Below are 16,866 nucleotides of genomic sequence, written 5' to 3'. Positions count from 1 at the left end.
GTGACAATTTTAGTACACTTTGGATCAAAGCAAAATGCGGAGAAGAACAGAGACGTGTTGAATCCACATCATCCAATCTGTTTTCAGTTTTATAACAAAAAATGAGGTTTGTTTTCTTAATCCACAGTTTTGATTTTAAAACATGTCTGAGAGTAGAGGACTGAAACCTTTTTGCGTTCCATGAACAGTCGTTTTTTTTGCTATCAACTTAAAAGCTACTTCTATTGCTGTATGATTTACAAGAAATACTTACACCAGACAACACGCAACAGCTAGCTGGGTAAATATCAGTACATCAGATTTCAGCTTAGTTTAAAAAGGCAGCTATATTTCAAATGTGCTTTGTTACATGAGCCTGACGTGTTCCAAACAACCTTTCTTAGCCAACGTGAATAGTTAGGTTTCCCAGCAGTGTAACGCAAATGGGTCGTTAGCTGCTGTAGAAGTCTGGAGTGTTTTAAGTTAAATCTGGAACTGCTACGCTGTATGGTTCCCATAGGGCTGCAGAGTAATGCGGGTTGACAGACTTACTGCTTCCACTGGCTGTGCTTGTGTCAGCCTCCGGGAAGAAAGGACATGCCAAGTCCCAAGGTGCAAACTGTTTTGTAGCGTGTGTTTTGCTACTGTTTCTGGTGCTTATTCTAAGGATAAGAAAAGCAAGATGCGGGAATAACTGGCTTCACTGTTGCTGCATTCTGAGTGCATTTAGGTTAACCTGCTTGCTGTCTCAACATTGTTTTTTCTTTTTTCTTTCTTCTTTTTTTTTCCCTCCCCACATGCTTCAGTGATCTTCAGAGGCTTGGAGAACTGCAGTCAGAACTGGCAGGGATGGCAGATTTCACTGCAACTTACCTTCAGTGTCAGCTGCTCCTCATCAAGGTTTGACTTCATCTGGGGTTTTTGGGCTGTTCTTCAAAAATGCCCCCCGTCTGTTGCAGTGGTGCTGCCCTTTCATGTTGTGATGTTCATGCTGAAAACTGATGTATGATGAAAGTGTAGGTTCCATGGGTTTCTGATAATCCTGCTTCCCTCCTGTGGCCAATAATTTATGCAGTAACTTTGCCAATGAGCACGCCAGTGCAGATCTCTGCTGTTGTACATAAGGCTTCTGTTGATTACCAGTGCAGATTATTTTCTGACAGAAATCACAATGGAGGCAACTGCTCTGTAGCCTTTTATGTTACGAGAGTAACTTTTCTCTGCTAGTGGCCACTGGAATGAGTTTTGCTAAACTGCTGCTGGAAGTGGGGTTTTTATAGATGATGTTTTGTAGATAGCTTTTTTTGGCACCAGCGTCAAAGGAATCCTTTAGACTTGATTGAGCAAAACATCAGTCGTGCTTTCTTTTACAGTGCTATAATGATCTGTCTGTTTGGTATTAGAAGATGAAGTGGTTGCTTTGACACCACGGCAGCAAACCTTTTCAAAGTCAGCTTCTTGCTGTAAACAGGAACTAATTTTTTGCTTCACTTCTGCCTGCGTAGTATTTGTCTCCTGGCATTCTTTAGGTCTTTGAATGTAACTTATACACATGTATAGCAAGAACTAAAGCAAGCAACCAACAGGTTTCCAGAGGGACTCAATAAAAGCTTTGTTATGTAAAACCAGGAAGGAATTTCAGTTTCTTTCCTAAAGGTGTAGCTGCTGGTTGGCATGTCTCATGGCAGCCCTTAACTCCTTGGAACACATTTATCACCCAGAGAAGGTATTTTAGTTGAGCGGTGTTACAGTTCAGTACCATCCTAGCTAAATCCAAACTTTCGCCAAAGTGAAATGTCCTGTCCAGGCTGAGGATCAGCATTTGGAGGTGGCTTTGTTGCCCTTCTCCAGGGTTTGGCTGGTGTGAACCAGATGGTTTATCTGGCAGAGAGGAGCGCTCTGTCTGGATGAAGGACGTAAAAGCTGCATCAGCCGTTCTTGGCTCAAGCTGTAGAATAGTCCATATATCGGTGATGCAGAGGAGTCAGTAATGTGGCTGAAATGAAAAGTAACTTGTAATATCGTACAGTTAGATATTCTGATGTGGTAGAGAGAACCCGAATGTCAGAGCAGCCCTTTTCAGTACATTTTTTTTTTCCAATTGCTTCTTTCCCCACAGAAAGAAGCTGTTGGTGGGGGGATGGGGAGTGTGAAGTATCTTCATTTCCCAGCCTCTTGAGGCTCAAAAGGTTCCAAACTTTTAAAGGATCTACATACCCTGTGCTTTTAGGGGTAGTTAATGGGGATTCTGGGACCAGCTGAAGTGAAGGATATAGTCTGTATGTTCCTGAGCTTTGGCTACAGCCAGCTTTGTGTGTAGCTGTATCTAAGGTCAGGCAGCTTAAAAAAGGAGGCAGTGATATAACTCATCCAGTCAAGCTTTCTTAATTTTTTTACACACAAAGCAAATGGGGTGTGGTTGGGCACTGTGATTTTTGGTTTTTGTGGTTTGTTGTTAACGCAAGTATCAGTAGATGCTTTACACTCGGTATTCATAGCAACTCCGAGATCCTTGGTGGAGTGGAGGCTGTCATCAGCAAAGTTCAGAAATATGATTATGTGGGTGTGTTTCTGGGGACAGTTGTTATTGTTTCTGCTTTTTGCCTGCAATTTGAGATTGCCCTGATCTTGGTCTCAGGGAGGTGATAAAGCAGTGAGTTACTGTTTTTATAAGCGACTGCATTCTGTGTAAAGTTCTCCTTAAAAAGTACAATGTCTTTGGCTCAGCCAGGCTCTAACTCATAGCTTTGTTAATATTATTCTCAACTTCTGATTTATATTTTCTAGTTGTGTAGGTATCTCTGTGGGTTTATAGAACCGTACATGTTTTGGAGGCCTTGGTTCCCCCTGTTGTATTTAAAAGCACAAAAGAAACCTTTGGCCTGCTTTTTCAATCAACCTGTGGGTGTACAGCTGAGAGACGGGACATCTTCCCTGCTCCCAAGCCCATGGAGCGCAGCGTTACAAGGTTTAAACTGAGCTGGGTATTTATCATCATTTCATGGTTTTCTCCTGTAGGCCTTGCAGGAGAAGCTGTGGAACGTGGCAGCTCCTCTGTACCTGAAACAGAACGCGTTAGCGTCTGCTGCGGCAAAACAGGTGAGGTGGAAGCGTCTGGGTCTGCGTGGAGGCAAGTCCTCAGATACGAGCCCTTCCTCGGCCATGCCACAATAATACACTTCTGACCTTCCACTGCCGTACTCTGTCCAAGTAAATCTTAGTCCCCCCAAAGTGGAGTAATTTTTCTTGTCTTCAAAAGATGAGTGGTGAGCAAGAGAGGTTCATAATGACTGTAAAAAGGCAAACATCTTCCGGAGGAGCGAGAAGATCCAGTAAACTGGGCTGCTTGTCCTCACCTCGTTTCTGGGGCAGGTTATGGACCAAATCCTCCTAAAAGCTCTTTCTAAAGCAGTGAAGGTCAACAAGGTGGTTAGGAACAGCCAGAATCCATTTCCCAAGGGTGAATTTATGCCTCACGAGCATCATTGCTCTCCACAATGGGGAGACTGGTGCTACGAACAAGGGGAGGGCAGTGGATGTCACATCTCGTGACTTTAGCAAAGCCTTTGGCACAGTCTCGTGCTGTTTCCTTTTCACCAAACTGGCAGGATTCTGGCTGAAGGAGTTGGCTGATAAGGCTTCTCCAAATCAAGGAGCCAGCTGATGTGCTGGAAGACAATGGCTGCTCTTCAGGGTGGGTTGGCTGGGCTGGGGAGTTGGGATGAAAGCAATCTCACGGTGTTTGGCATGGGGAACCTGGTGGCTTCATGTTCAATGTGTTGTCCGCAAAGACCAGTGGCATCCTGGACTGTCCTAGTAAGAGTGTAGCCATCAGTTCTGGGGAGGTGATCCTTCCCCTTTATTCAGCCCTGAGGAGATACATCTGGAGGGCTGTGTTGTGTTTTGGCCTCCCCAGTAGAAGGATGATGCTGATGATCTGGGGGAAGTTCAGCAGAGGGCCACCGAGGTGGCCAGGGGCTGGAGCACATTCCCTGCAAGGAGAGGCTGAGGTAACTGGGCTTGTCCAGCCTGGAGAAGAGCAGGCTTCAGAGTGGATTTACTGCTGTCTTCCATTGCCTCATCATAGGATACAGATGAGACAGAGCCAGACTGCTCTGGACAAGAGGCAGTGGGCACGGATCAGAATATGAGAAATTGTGGTTAGATATAAAGGGGGAAAATTTACCGTCAGGATGGTTAAATACTGTAACGGGCTGCCCAGAGCGGTGGGGGGAATCTCTCCATCCTTGCAAGTGTTCACAACTTGATGTGGCCCTGAGTAACTGGATCTAATTAGAGCTGCTCTGAGCAGGGGACCAGGCTGGATGACCTCTGGAGGTCGTACCCAACCTGAGTTATTCTGATTCTGTGATGTAAAAATGATTGGAACCTGGAAAAACTGAAGCTAATCCCTAAGAAAAGGTAAAGGAGAAAGCAAGCTATTAAATAATCTGGGAATGAGCCCAAGGTAAAAGCAAGTTCATGGATCTGCTGGGAAACTCTGCTGACATGTTGAGTCTTCAGTTAATTAAGATGTAATAAGAGGCAGGTACTGCTACGCATCAAAACCTTCTATGCTGTTGACAGTTGTCCCCAGGGGTGAGTGGAAACAAAAGCCTATCAGCTTTTTAAATCTTCCCTAATTGAACTGTCTGTCTTGGGTGCCCTTCTCAGTAGCACGTGAACCCCCTGGGAGGTTTTATCTGTTGTGATTGTGAATGTAGATCACTTCCCATCAATGCAAGGTGAGGGAATATTTCCTATTAAATAACTTGCAAGTTCGTGGCTTCTATACAGTCATCCTGAACTAGACTTAGTATTAATTTGAGCACTTCTCTCGTCTACTTAAGCCCATCTATTTGACAGAAAAAGTACCGTGAGCAAACCGTGCAGTGTCATCCTGTCTGTGCTTTTAACCGTCTATCTAAAATAACGCAGAACAATACTTATCATATGATAGTTCCCATCATCAGCTGCGGTACGTGAAGTATTGTTGAATGTAAAGTTGTGTTCAAGAGAACTTGTCAAATCTGGCTCCAAAACTGTAAACCTGAGCGGGACCCCTGAGGCTGCTCTGTTGTGCTGCTCGCCTTTTGTATTCCAGAGCAGAGAGTGGGAGCCAGTGAGCGCTCTGCTCCTGGAAATTCAAAATGCAGTGTCAAAAGATAGACTGCCAGTGGAGGGAGGGCTTGATTTCAGGCCAGGTTTCGTGAATTATTTCTTTAATACAGCCAAGATAACCTTTTGGTATTAAATGTCGCTTTGTGCCATGAAGAATTTCACCAAAAGAACGAGACTTGTGGATTAATGTGTTCCTCAGTGTGAGGAAAAAATCCCGGAATCTTGCGATGGCGCTTGTGGAAGCGTTTTAACGGAGTCTGATGGTTCTTCACCCCTGTGGTCTATCTGACAGATCGTGGAAGAAACTTATAAAATGGAGTTCATGTACAGCGGAGTGGAGAGCAGGCAAGTGGTCATTATTCACCACATGAGGCTGCAGGCGAAGGCGTTACAGCTTATAGTGACTGCGCGCACCACTAGAGGGTAAGGATGACCTGGTGGAGGACCTTCTTAGTCTTACCTATAAGCTTAGTTTTCCTTAAGCTTGGCTTAAATAAACAGCAAGGAGCAATTAGACACACAAAAGATCGCGGCATGCCAGTAACCGTTTGCTAAAGCAGTTCAGAACGCAGAGCTGCCTTTTGCCTTCGGGGTAGCTGTATAGTGCCACAGCACTAAATCTGATGACAGAATTATTGGGAAGATGTGTTTTGGGAGGTGAGTTCTCTCAGCTATAAACGTACAAATAGGTTTAAAATGTTGTAGAGTTGATATTTGGAACCTGTTGAAGTGAGGAACAGTCACGTATCAAAGAGCACGCTAATCATGTTTGCCTTATTAAGTATTAGTTGCTGATTTTTTAGCATCAGAAAAGAGTTGTCTTTTTGATGGATCTGCAACTGACATTTGTGTGACTTCAGACTCAAAACGCTCGTGTGTTTGCCTGGCTTGGGCAATGTGAGAGGCTCTGGGTGGTTTGTTTTGGCTGCTGAGGCCAGTGAAGTTACACACGGGTTTGGATGGCTGTAGAATTAGAACTCCGTTTGGTGGGATTAGAGCAAAGGTTAGTATCCTAACTTGTTTGTTTTTGCTCTGAGTTTGTTGCCATCAATTTACTGTGTTGCCATTAGAGGTCCATGATATGTTTGCCTTTTAACCTCTTGTTTTGTAGGTGGAGAGGTAATGTTTTCAAATAGTGGCTTTGTGAACTTAATTTTATGCCTTATGCAAATGATTTTTTGTGGGAGGGGGATATGAATGTGGGGAGGGAGATGGCAATTAATTTTTTTTTTTCTCTTGCGGGGAACATCTTTATGGCCTCAAAATTGTAAGATCTTGTAGTTTTTAGGAGCTTGAACTGGATTCCAAAACACCTGAATGCTTATAGCCTTACAGACAGTTTTCTTTATTTAAAACTAGAACAAGGAATGTTATCTTCGTTACAGAGCGGAACCCCTTTTTGGGATGTGTGAAAAATTCCTACAAGAAGTGGATTCCTTTCAGAGGTGAGAAATTCCATTGCTTCTTCCCTTTATGTTAGAAGGTCCCCTGACCATTGTCATCGGGGAATATTCCATTTGTTTTTCACCTCTTCACATCTCCCTTCCCCTGTTGCTGTCATACATCGGGGACTGCTACCATGAGATAATGGTAAAGCGAGAAGTAAACTCCTTTCTAACTGTGGGATCAGTGGAAGAGCTTTCCTAGGAATATGACAAAAAAGGGAATTTCCTGTCCCTTTATCCCAAATTTCTAAATTGTAAATGAGTGAGTGAACAGTCTGTATGCTCAGGGTTGGAGTCATCTCACCCAGGTGTTGATACTTGCTTTGTAAGACCACTGCTGCTGAAGCACTCACCCAGCTTTCCTCTCACTGGAGAGGTATTTCTTTCATTTTCTCCTAATCTGGATGTCTAAAATAAGTCAGATGAGGGATGCCCAGGTTTTTTTCCATTGTCTCAGGAGGGAGTTAGATAGCTAGGCCAGAGATACAGGTATCTAGAGATGGCGGAGCAGAATTCCGTCTCTGGTTTTGATTAAATTCCAGTTTCTTCGTGGTCTGTATGCTTGGCATTTGTGGCTGGTTACGTGATGAGAAGAGGGAACCAAATCTACCCATTCCTTAATGTTTAGCTCATTTGCTAGTAGTGAATAAACTGTTCCTTTGCTTTGTGTCTTTTCCTTGCACTGAGTCTCAGGACCAACAAAACTCATCGGTATTTCTCAGCAATTTAACTCCTATACACAGTGATGAATTCTGCAAAAGGGAATCTGGGTGATGGTAGATCTTGTCATTTAGCTGTGATGTCCCCTGTAAATGGTCAGACGTGTAAAATCCCAGTGTCTAAGTTGGGCAGCCTCAGCGTGCCAGATTTTAGCTGCATCCTATGACAGAGCAGTGGAAAGTTGTTGTCTTTGTAGTCTGTGTAGTGGCAGTTATAGGAACATGAGGTTGTGTATCCCTGCATGGCCCTCATAGCCTGTTCAGAGGAGAGTATGGGGTTTTTTTCCACCCTTGCTCAGCTGGTGGAAGAGGTTTCCATTTATTGGTTCTGAGGTCCTGTAGAGCACCACCAGGATCGTGAAAAAAAATCTCACTTCTGGAGGAGCTGAAGCTGCTTTGGGCATGCCTGGTATTCCTGTCTAGGCTTTATAGACTCAGCTGTTGGTGAAGATACAGCGCAACACCGGACTTGAAAAGTGGGGAGGGGAGCCCTTTGTTGGAGAGGTGGTTCCCCTACAGAAATGGTGCTCCCTCCCTCCCCCCCCCCCCTCCTCCCCGGCAAATTGCAGGACTATTTACTAGGCTTACAAAACTGCTAAATACCGCAGGATAACAACACAGTTGCTGATAGTAACAGATAAACCACCAATGACTCAGTCTAACAAAACATCTTCTGCACGCAGGGATGTAGGGTAGTAGCTCAATTTTACTTCTATACAAAGAACAAGAAATACCAAATGGTCTTGTGAGAGCTGTTGTCCCAAGCTATAGAGTGGATTCTATTCTCTGTTCTTGACCTCAAGAACTAGGTAGTTTTGAGTTGTTTGGGTTTTTTTTTTGTCTTACCAATTCTAGTTTACTGTTAAAATTTCACTCCTCAGCTGTAGTAATTAATACTTCATAAATATTGGTAGAAAAAAACCCCCAACCTTCTGGAAACTTTGCTGCAGCAGAAGGTCAGGCAACTCACGTATTGGGCGTGTGGATGTGTTAGATCCTGTCAGCTATTTAGTTCACCAGATGAAAGTGCACTGCATAAAGAATTGGGCATATGCATGTCTTCCCTGAGAAGTACCAGTTTCCAAAGTCTGCAAGGCAGCTGTCGTAGGAATGGCTCTTTCATCCAGCTGGTTCTTTGTGACATCGAGATGAGCGTGGAGTACTGGGATTGCTCGCGGTCTCATTCAGTTAGCGCTCTTCCTATCTGTGTCGCATTACAGCTGCACGTGCGATCTGCGCGGATGAATCCCTACAATATCTGCTTCTCATGAACGTGTTGTTGATGGGCACCTCAACATTTCTACCTCCTTTTTTGTGAATCTAGTTTCCTTTGCCCACTAGGCTTTGTATTGATGAAGGACCTAAAAAGTGAGATCTGCATAGCCCTTGATATTGTCAGTTTGAGCACAAGGTATGGTCCCAACATCACTAGCCAAAATAATCTTTATCTTATGTACGAGACGTGCATCAGAAGAGGAATCTACATATCTAACTCTGTTGTTATAATTAAATACAAAGATTAAGTGGTTTGGCTGAAAATAGCAATGCTGTTGAAAATGTTGAAAAAAGTATATGATTTTTGATTTATTCTTAACACAGATGTTTCATCTCTGAGCTCCCACATATGCAAGGGAGTCTTGTAGATAAATTGCTGGACTTAATGCCCAGACTTGTGACATCCAAGCCTTCGGAAGTGGTCAAGATTCTTCAGACAACTCTGCGACAAAGTACCTTCCTCCACCTTCCTCTTCCAGAGCAGGTCAGCTTAACTCGGAGAACTACAATGCAGTATTCTTGTAGACTGTCTTAGCATCTGACTAGATCCTAATACACCATGAAGCTTTTAGAATTCGGGTTCTTGGTCAGTCACAAGTGTTATTCTTTCAAAGGCTTTCTTCTTACCTAACATCCCCAGGACTACTGCTAAAAATACAGACAACTTAATAATTCCTGGTAGTATTTAAAAGAATCCAAAGTTCATGTACAACTTCTCCATTAAGAACAGAAATGATTGTGTGGTTTTGTTTTTTTTTTTTTTCTTTTCCTCCTCCCCCCACCTCCTTATTTTTGCCAACTACTTTGCCCCTAGTAGCTCCATAGAGCTACTGCGAATATCATTGAGCCTACCGGTGAATCTGATAATCCGCTGAGGTTTACATCGGGGTTGGTAGTGGCACTGGATGTTGATGCAACCCTGGAACATGTGCAGGATCCCCAGGGAACCGTTAAAGTTCAGGTAAGCAGTCACTTGATATTGATGCAAACAAAATTGCATCTTAGGGTTAAGGTTGTGAATACTTCTAAATTGCAAATAATTATACACTCTATTAGTAACAGTGTTGGATTTCTGTCTTTTATGACCAAACATTCGGGAACTGGTTTGTATGTTGTGCGCTGAGTTGACTTGTGTGCAGTTCCTGAGGCTTTGAGTACTGCGGTGCCATTCTGTGCTCCACACGGTGCTTCCACATGCACTCAGCACATTATGGACATGAGCATAAATAAACGCTCGTGAACTTCCAGCTTGAGTAGTGGGAGAAAGAGGAGCAAAAGAAGCTGTTCTGAATGGTACAGAAGTATACAGGCTCTCTGCTCTCTGTAATTACAACTTAAAATTTCTTCCTGCTGCTGAAATACTGGTTTCAAATGCAGCTCCGGAGGTAGGTGGGGTGTGATGCCAAGTAAAATATGCAAATTCACAGCATAACAAAGGAATTAAAATCTCTGTTTACAATGCGGAGAAAGAAGCTGATGTTGGTTTTTTTTTTTTTCCACCTGTGCTGTGGGTCGGATTGGCCAGTGTGTGGCCATTACATCCAGGGCAACCAGACTCCTGGCTTCATGATAAAGCACACCCCCTTGCCTTCCAAACTCAAACAGAAAACACCAAAGTAATGCACACTGTGAAAATCCCCTGTCCAGTTGTCATTCAGTTGTTTTACCTCCTTTTTTTTTTAAAAAAAAAATTATTATTTTTTTTATTTCTCTACCCCCACCCCTCCAGGTATTGTATCCAGATGGACAAGCACAGCTAATCCATCCTAAACCAGCTGACTTTCGAAATCCTGGTCCTGGAAGGCACAGACTGATAACTCAGGTTTACCTCTCGCACACAGCCTGGACAGGTAACATTAATGATACAGATTTACGTGATTGTGTTGCTGCACTTTTCTAAGATAAGAATGTGTCTTCCTTCATCCCAGTCTCCTGCACATGAGAGCTATGTGCCCACCGTCTTGGGGGCTCGGAGGATCCTGGAGTCTACAGCTGTTGATGCTGCCTGCTGTGTTGCTCAGGTTTCTGTTCTTGCAGCCTCTGAGCACGTACATCGCTCCTTGGGTGACAGGGCAGTGCTGCTCCACAGGGCTCTAGGGGGGCTGCTCTCATGGTGCTTGCTGTGTGCTGGGGGCTGCACCTGCAGTCTCCCAGCGCTGGGAGCCTTTGCGCAGGAGCATGCACACAAGGTGAGCTCACCCCTTTCCGTGCAGAGCAGTATCAGTTGTAGGAGTCAGATCTGCATCCTCTTTTAATGGCAAGGAGTCCCGGTAAACTGACTCATTGTAACTCACTGGTTTAGATCTGACAGGTATTTGAGCGTGGCAGAGAACCTTTGGAACTGTGTGTACTCGACAGTACAGTTTCACTGCTGATTAAACTTTCACCTTTTTAACACCCTAAAACCCCACCATTTAGCTCTGATGAAATAGGCAGCTCCACCGTCCCCATTCCGGCTCGGTTGGCTTTCACACTTCCCCATGAAGGCGCTTCAGTAATTGGTTTGCGGGCTTCAAAGAACAAAAGCAGAGAGTATTTGTTCGCAGCTCCCTTTGTCCTGTTTTCTTTTAATCCCTTCATGTTTATTCAAAAGTGTGGGGTTTTTTTCTGAGCAGTTTATTGGTAGGATTTAATGATTTATTTTTTTTAACCAACAGATTTTTGTTTAGCACCATGTTCTTTCACGTATTCCTTTTTATATACCGCTTCCATGGTGTACATGTTCATCCCACTATCTTTGTTTTGTTTTGGAGAAGAAAAAACGGTGTTGTTTCTACACCTGGAAGTGTCTGGATTTAAAGGTTGATCCTGTACCAGAGAGCGCTGAATCAAGTTCTTATTTCTGCTTCCACAGCATTCACTGGGAGGGTGTTTTTAAGCGTGGCCCGTCCTGGTGCCTCCCCTAGCCATTATTTTAGCTATTAACTTTGAAATTAGCACTTAGGCATATAAAACGTGGGGAGAACACTGAGCTGGGAGGGGTTCAGGAAACAGGGTCAGAATTGAAAGTAGAGAAATCGCCTTAATTCAAGACAATGGAACTTACTGAAGACCAGTAACAAGTGTGTGCTTAGGGAGGAGAATGCCCAAACGCAAAGCACGGCTTCACCGAGAGGTGTATGGCACGAGCGATAGGGGTGACTGCAGGCTACAAATAAGAGTTGACAGGATGGCGAGCAGGTGAGTCTCGGGGAGGTGTTAGCTGAGCTGTGGGATGGCTGTGGGAAAAGGTTATTTCTTGTGTTCTGTCTGGTGCTGGTGACATCTCAGCTGGAGAACTGCTGCAGTCCTGGGCGTTGCATCTTAAAATGAGGTGGGTTTCATTTAGGTGTCAGTAATGTGGTTCTGCTGTGGGTTAACCCACGTGTACAGTTAAGCACCTGGTGGCTGCCCCCTGCCCCCAGTGGGATGATGGGGAAGAGAATCAGAAGGGCAAAAGTGAGAAAACTCATGAATACTGCACTGTTCAGCAGTAGCTAGAGAGTTACCAACACCATTTCAGTCACAAATCCAAAACATAGCACCATGTGAGCTACTGGGAAGGAAAATTAACTGTATCCCAGCCAAAACCAGTACAAGTCCATAGGGAAAACCTAAAGGCATTGTGGTGTTTTCAGTCTAGAAAGGAAAATTTTGATGGGGATATAGTCCAGCATGCTGCTCAGAGTCATACTGTATAGACCGAAAGCCCATTTTTGTTATGATCACTGGGAGAAGAACGAAGTGAAATCATCATCGCTGTTCAGCATCTTTGTTGGCAACATGGATGCTGGGATCAAGCGCATCTTCAGTGAGTTTGCTGATAACCCCAAGCTGAGTGGTGCAGCTGACACGCCTGGGACAGGATGCCATCCAGGGGGACCTTGGCAGGCTTCAGGAGTGGGCCAGTATAAACCTCATGAAGTTCAACAAAGCCAAGTGCAAGGTCCTGCACGTGGGTTGGAGTCATGTCCAGTAGCAAACACAGGCTGGGCAGAGAAGGGATTGAGAGCAGCCCTGAGGAGAAGGACTTGGGGGTGCTGGTGGGTGAAAAGCTCAACATGACCCAGCAATGTGCGCTCACACCCAGAAAGCCGCCCGTGCCCTGGCTGCATCCCCAGCAGCGTGGCCGGCAGGGCGGGGGAGGGGGCTCTGCCCCTCTGCTCCCCTCTGCTGAGACCCCCCCCACAGCGCTGCGTCCAGCTCGGGGGTCCTCAGCATCAGAAGGACACGGACCTGTTGGAGCGGGCCCGTCGGAGGCCACGGAGCTGGTCAGAGGGCTGGAGCCCCTCTGCTGTGGGGACAGGCTGGGAGAGCTGGGGCTGTGCAGCCTGGGGAGGAGAAGGCTGCGGGGAGACCTTAGAGCAGCTCCCAGTGCCTGGAGGGGCCGACAGGAAAGCTGGGGAGGGGCTTTGGGCAAGGGCAGGGAGTGGTGGGACAGGGGGGAATGGCTTGAAGCTGAGAGAGGGGAGATTTAGGTTGGACATGAGGAAGAAACCCTTCCCCGTGAGGGCGGCGAGGCGCTGGCCCAGGCTGCCCAGAGCAGCTGTGGGTGCCCCATCCCTGGCAGGGCTCAAGGCCAGGCTGGACGGGGCTGGGAGCAGCCTGGGCTGGGGGGAGGGGGCCCTGCCCCTGGCAGGGCGTGGGACTGGGTGGTCTGTACAGCTCCCTTCCACACAAACCATTCTGTGATCCTATGATCTTACGGACAGTATTGGGATATAGCTGCTGTGGTGGTGAAAGAGGGGACAAGGCTGTCTAGCGGTATAAAATCCTCCAGCAGAAGAGAGTCTTCAAGTAATCTGCTGCGCTGTGAGTCTTGCCAGACGTCATCTGGATCTACATAATTTTGCCATAAATGGAGCAAGGCCTGCTAGTTCTGTGGCGGTTTTATGATTTTATTACTATTTGGTTGCATTTACTTTTAACAGTTATTTTTGAAAGTTGCTATTTCTAAGTTAGTCGTTGAGATTCTCATTTTAAGTGATGACAAGGGCGGGACGGAACCCTAAAACCATATTTAATTCTGCTGTGCTGAATGTAATGAAAAAGTTGAATTTTCAAATACCACGTTGGATTCTGGTTAGCCCAGAGTGGCTCTGTATTTTACCCAGCATATGTGAGAGAAAATTTCATTCAGTATTGGTTGTTCGCTGTGTGATCCCAGTCACATTTGGGTTATTGTTTGGGTTTTTTTCTCTGCAGAGCCATGTCAGATTGAAGTGCGGTTGCTGCTGGCTTACAATTCCAACAGGAGCAAGGCATCTGCTAAAATTCCAAAATCTACCTGGAGCGAGAGCTTGGAGGCTCTCCCACAATCTGAAAACGGCATAGAAGGGACCATACCCCTCAGCAAACCTGTCAAAGTTTATATAATGCCCAAACCTGCCAGACGGTGAAGTCTGTCGCTAAAAGAAATGTATTTATGGGGTCGTTGTGTTATGTGAAAGCGATATGCTGTGTTCCAAGGTAGTGAACCAAACCGAAACACTTTTATACTTGCGTAAAAGAAAGTCAACCGTAGAAATAAAGCTGCTGAAGAACCATTGGTCTGCTGTTAAGAAGCAGAAAGACCAATACAGGAGTTATTCAGCCAACTGAGAGTAGTTTCCAGAAAATGCACGTGATTCTATATTGAATCAACAAGATCAAGACAGTTCTTAGTCAGCATTCTCATAATTTCATTGGGCTGTATCTTCAGTTTTTAATCAAAAGTTTCTTTTCAAGGCCTCTAGGTTTTCTGCTAGGTATTTACTAAGGTATTTACTATGTAAATGCTTAGGCACATAAATCAACATTTTTTTTACAGTACTCTGAAACAATGCTGAGGAGTTCAGGGGTTTTATGGGGGTTTGTTGGGGTGGGTTTGTTGTGGGTTTTGGGGGTTTATTGGTTTTGAATGTTGAAAACTTGCATTTGTGCATTGATACTTAAATTCTTAGTAAAAAAAGAAAATATTCTAAAGTGCTTTTCTTGTGTAGGAACTGCACCTCAAAGTGAAATTGCCAATTGCCATAGGCTAAATCCTGAGCTATTTTATATTTTACATCCTCTACAGCTGTACTGAAGCTAGTAATTCTGGGGAGGGCACAGGTTGTTCGTGTTGCGGTGTGGGGAGAGGAGGAACTGCTGGTGCAAGCAGCAGAACTTCAGTTAGCAGGACAGAGTTTAATTGAGTTACAGCCACAAAACAGTACGTTACTACTTTTGTTTACGTAAAATGGAGTCAAACATTAATTTCTGAATTGTGATCCAACTCTTTGGGTTGCACATTTGTATGTCTTTATGAACAATGCGATTAAATACCAGGGGTTGGAAAATTACTAACTCCATCCCACAGAGTTTTAGGGAATCTGTTTCCGTGTGGGGATCTTGGCCTGAACCAATCTTACTGGGATGAGAAAATCTGTTCAGTGTTCCGGTTCGGCAGCGGTTTTGGCAGTCAGAACTCGTTTCTGATCAGCTGAAGTAGCCAAAGATGCTCTTGATTAAGCAGAAGTCAGGCAGCTTGTCCGTGTTCCCCTAAGGAGGTACGCAGGGAATACGGAGGGACAAGAACTTTCTAAAAACGAGATCCTTCGGCATTCCTGTTGTAAAATGCCTGTGCATCGCTCCTGTATGCAAGGCTTCAGCGGACTGAGGAACTTCCTACAATTTGTGGCAATCCTTTGGTAGGATTTTCTAGGAGCACTTAATGTGAGAAACTTTATAGTGCAGCAGCCAAGCGTTACCTGTGTCCATCAAGCAATTGTTAAAAAAGGTGTATTTTAAGCAAGTAAATGAAGCAGTGAAGAAATATTTTCCAGTTGTACAGAGATCAACGTAAATAATAACCCCTCGTGTGCTTTCCTACAATAAAATTGGAAAACTTGTGCTAATTTTGCTTCCTGTATTTCATGAGGTGAACATGTGTGTCTGTGCAGTCCTAGGCTAAGAAGGGATTACTGCAAGTTTTTTGTGACTTTTAAAATTATTTATATTTTGGGTTTTTTGTGACTATTTTAATTACTTAAAAATATTTTAGCACCGACATGTTGTGGGCCAAAGACTCATAACCATAAAACTATTTAGCTGCTTTAGTTATTCTTGAATTAAATATCCTTTCTTAGTGCAGCTGCTCTTACAAAGGTGTTTTTTTGTATTTCGCCTTTAGGGCACTGCGTTGACAACTTCTTGCACGTGTAACAGCCGAGCTGTTACCATCCGATTCCTCTTTGGCATCCTCGGTGCAGTTCCCAGTGGACAGGGTTGACGGACATCTCTTATTATGAAGCTGTGTCCGGGCAGATAATTGATGAGTTGCGTGAGCTCATTACAGACTCCCCCCCCCGCCCCTTTCAATTTTACATTTCACCCCTATTTCTGCATTTTGTCATCCCGATAAAGACGTTCATGTCCATGGTGTCCCTACGCTCCCGGCCACGACTGCTGCTGTGATAGGCACAGCCCTGCCTGCCGCCCTTTTCGGCGCAGGGGCGGTAGCGACGGGCAGCACAGCCAAGCTTTTGTGCTCCTCCCAGGCCTGCAGATAACCCCCCCGGGGCCTGGCATGAGCCAGCTGTCTGGCATCAGCTCTGCCTTTCCTCAGCGCAGTTGGGCTGCTCTGAGTATTTGAGCATAACTTAGTATTTGAGTTGTGATTTATTGTTTGTTCCCAGGCCACAGATGACCAAACAGCTATTCTGTTCTGGCCATAATTCCCACCCCCACTTTCAGTATCAAAATATTGGCATCTTTCTTTGAGCGCTGCACTGGAACAAATTTATATTATTTTGCTCCCCTTGTGCTATGCTTGAGCTCCTTTATATGACATAGCAGGCAAAGATCACTTGCCACCAAGAATCAGACTTTGAAGGGCTACAGAAAAGTTCTTAATCTGTGATTTCAAGATGTCTAAAACCACTTGTAAATGTAAGACTGCTGTGAATGTTCCCAGTCTCCTAATGGAATTATTCCAATAGTTGGCTTTTCTTGATGTCATCCTGTAGTTTTTCCTCTGATTCCTAGTTTGAAGCAGTCTTGCAAACATAAAATCACAGAACAATGTGAGTTGGAAGGGACCTTCCAGACCACCCAGTCCCACCCCCTGCCCCGGGCAGGGCCCCCTCCCCCCCAGCCCAGGCTGCTCCCAGCCCCGTCCAGCCTGGCCTTGAGCCCTGCCAGGGATGGGGCACCCACAGCTGCTCTGGGCAGCCTGGGCCACTCTCGTGGTAAAGAATTTCTTCCTTAGGTCCAATCTAAACCCACTCTCTTTCCATTCAAAACAGTTGCCCCATGTCCTATCCCTACAGGCCCTAGTAAAACATCCCTTACAAATACGTTGTGTTGTAGCAGGTCTTTCTGTGCAG

At 45.0% G+C, this 16,866-nt stretch overlaps 1 protein-coding gene across 3 annotated transcripts in view; it reads left to right on the top strand.

Moving 5' to 3' along the window:
• Positions 1-15,396, top strand: part of INTS4 (integrator complex subunit 4) — a 39,432-nt gene extending 24,036 nt beyond the window's left edge. For 2 of the 3 annotated variants that reach the window (XM_056327005.1, XM_056327006.1), the window contains exons 16-23: positions 786-879; positions 2,998-3,078; positions 5,393-5,523; positions 6,486-6,545; positions 8,864-9,023; positions 9,357-9,500; positions 10,269-10,389; positions 13,724-15,396. In XM_056327005.1, the coding sequence (XP_056182980.1) occupies positions 786-879; positions 2,998-3,078; positions 5,393-5,523; positions 6,486-6,545; positions 8,864-9,023; positions 9,357-9,500; positions 10,269-10,389; positions 13,724-13,917 (985 nt within the window). In that variant the 3' untranslated portion in view covers positions 13,918-15,396. Of the gene's footprint in view, positions 1-785; positions 880-2,997; positions 3,079-5,392; positions 5,524-6,485; positions 6,546-8,863; positions 9,024-9,353; positions 9,501-10,268; positions 10,390-13,723 lie in introns of those variants that run through there. The other variant, XM_056327007.1, reaches the window with a different exon arrangement.
• The last annotated feature ends 1,470 nt before the right edge of the window (positions 15,397-16,866 follow it).

Source organism: Falco biarmicus, chromosome 2 (assembly GCF_023638135.1).
Source record: "Falco biarmicus isolate bFalBia1 chromosome 2, bFalBia1.pri, whole genome shotgun sequence".
NCBI lineage: Eukaryota > Metazoa > Chordata > Aves > Falconiformes > Falconidae > Falco > Falco biarmicus.
The sequence above is the reverse complement of the archived record's forward strand: the minus strand, read 5'-3'. Positions and strand labels throughout refer to the sequence as shown.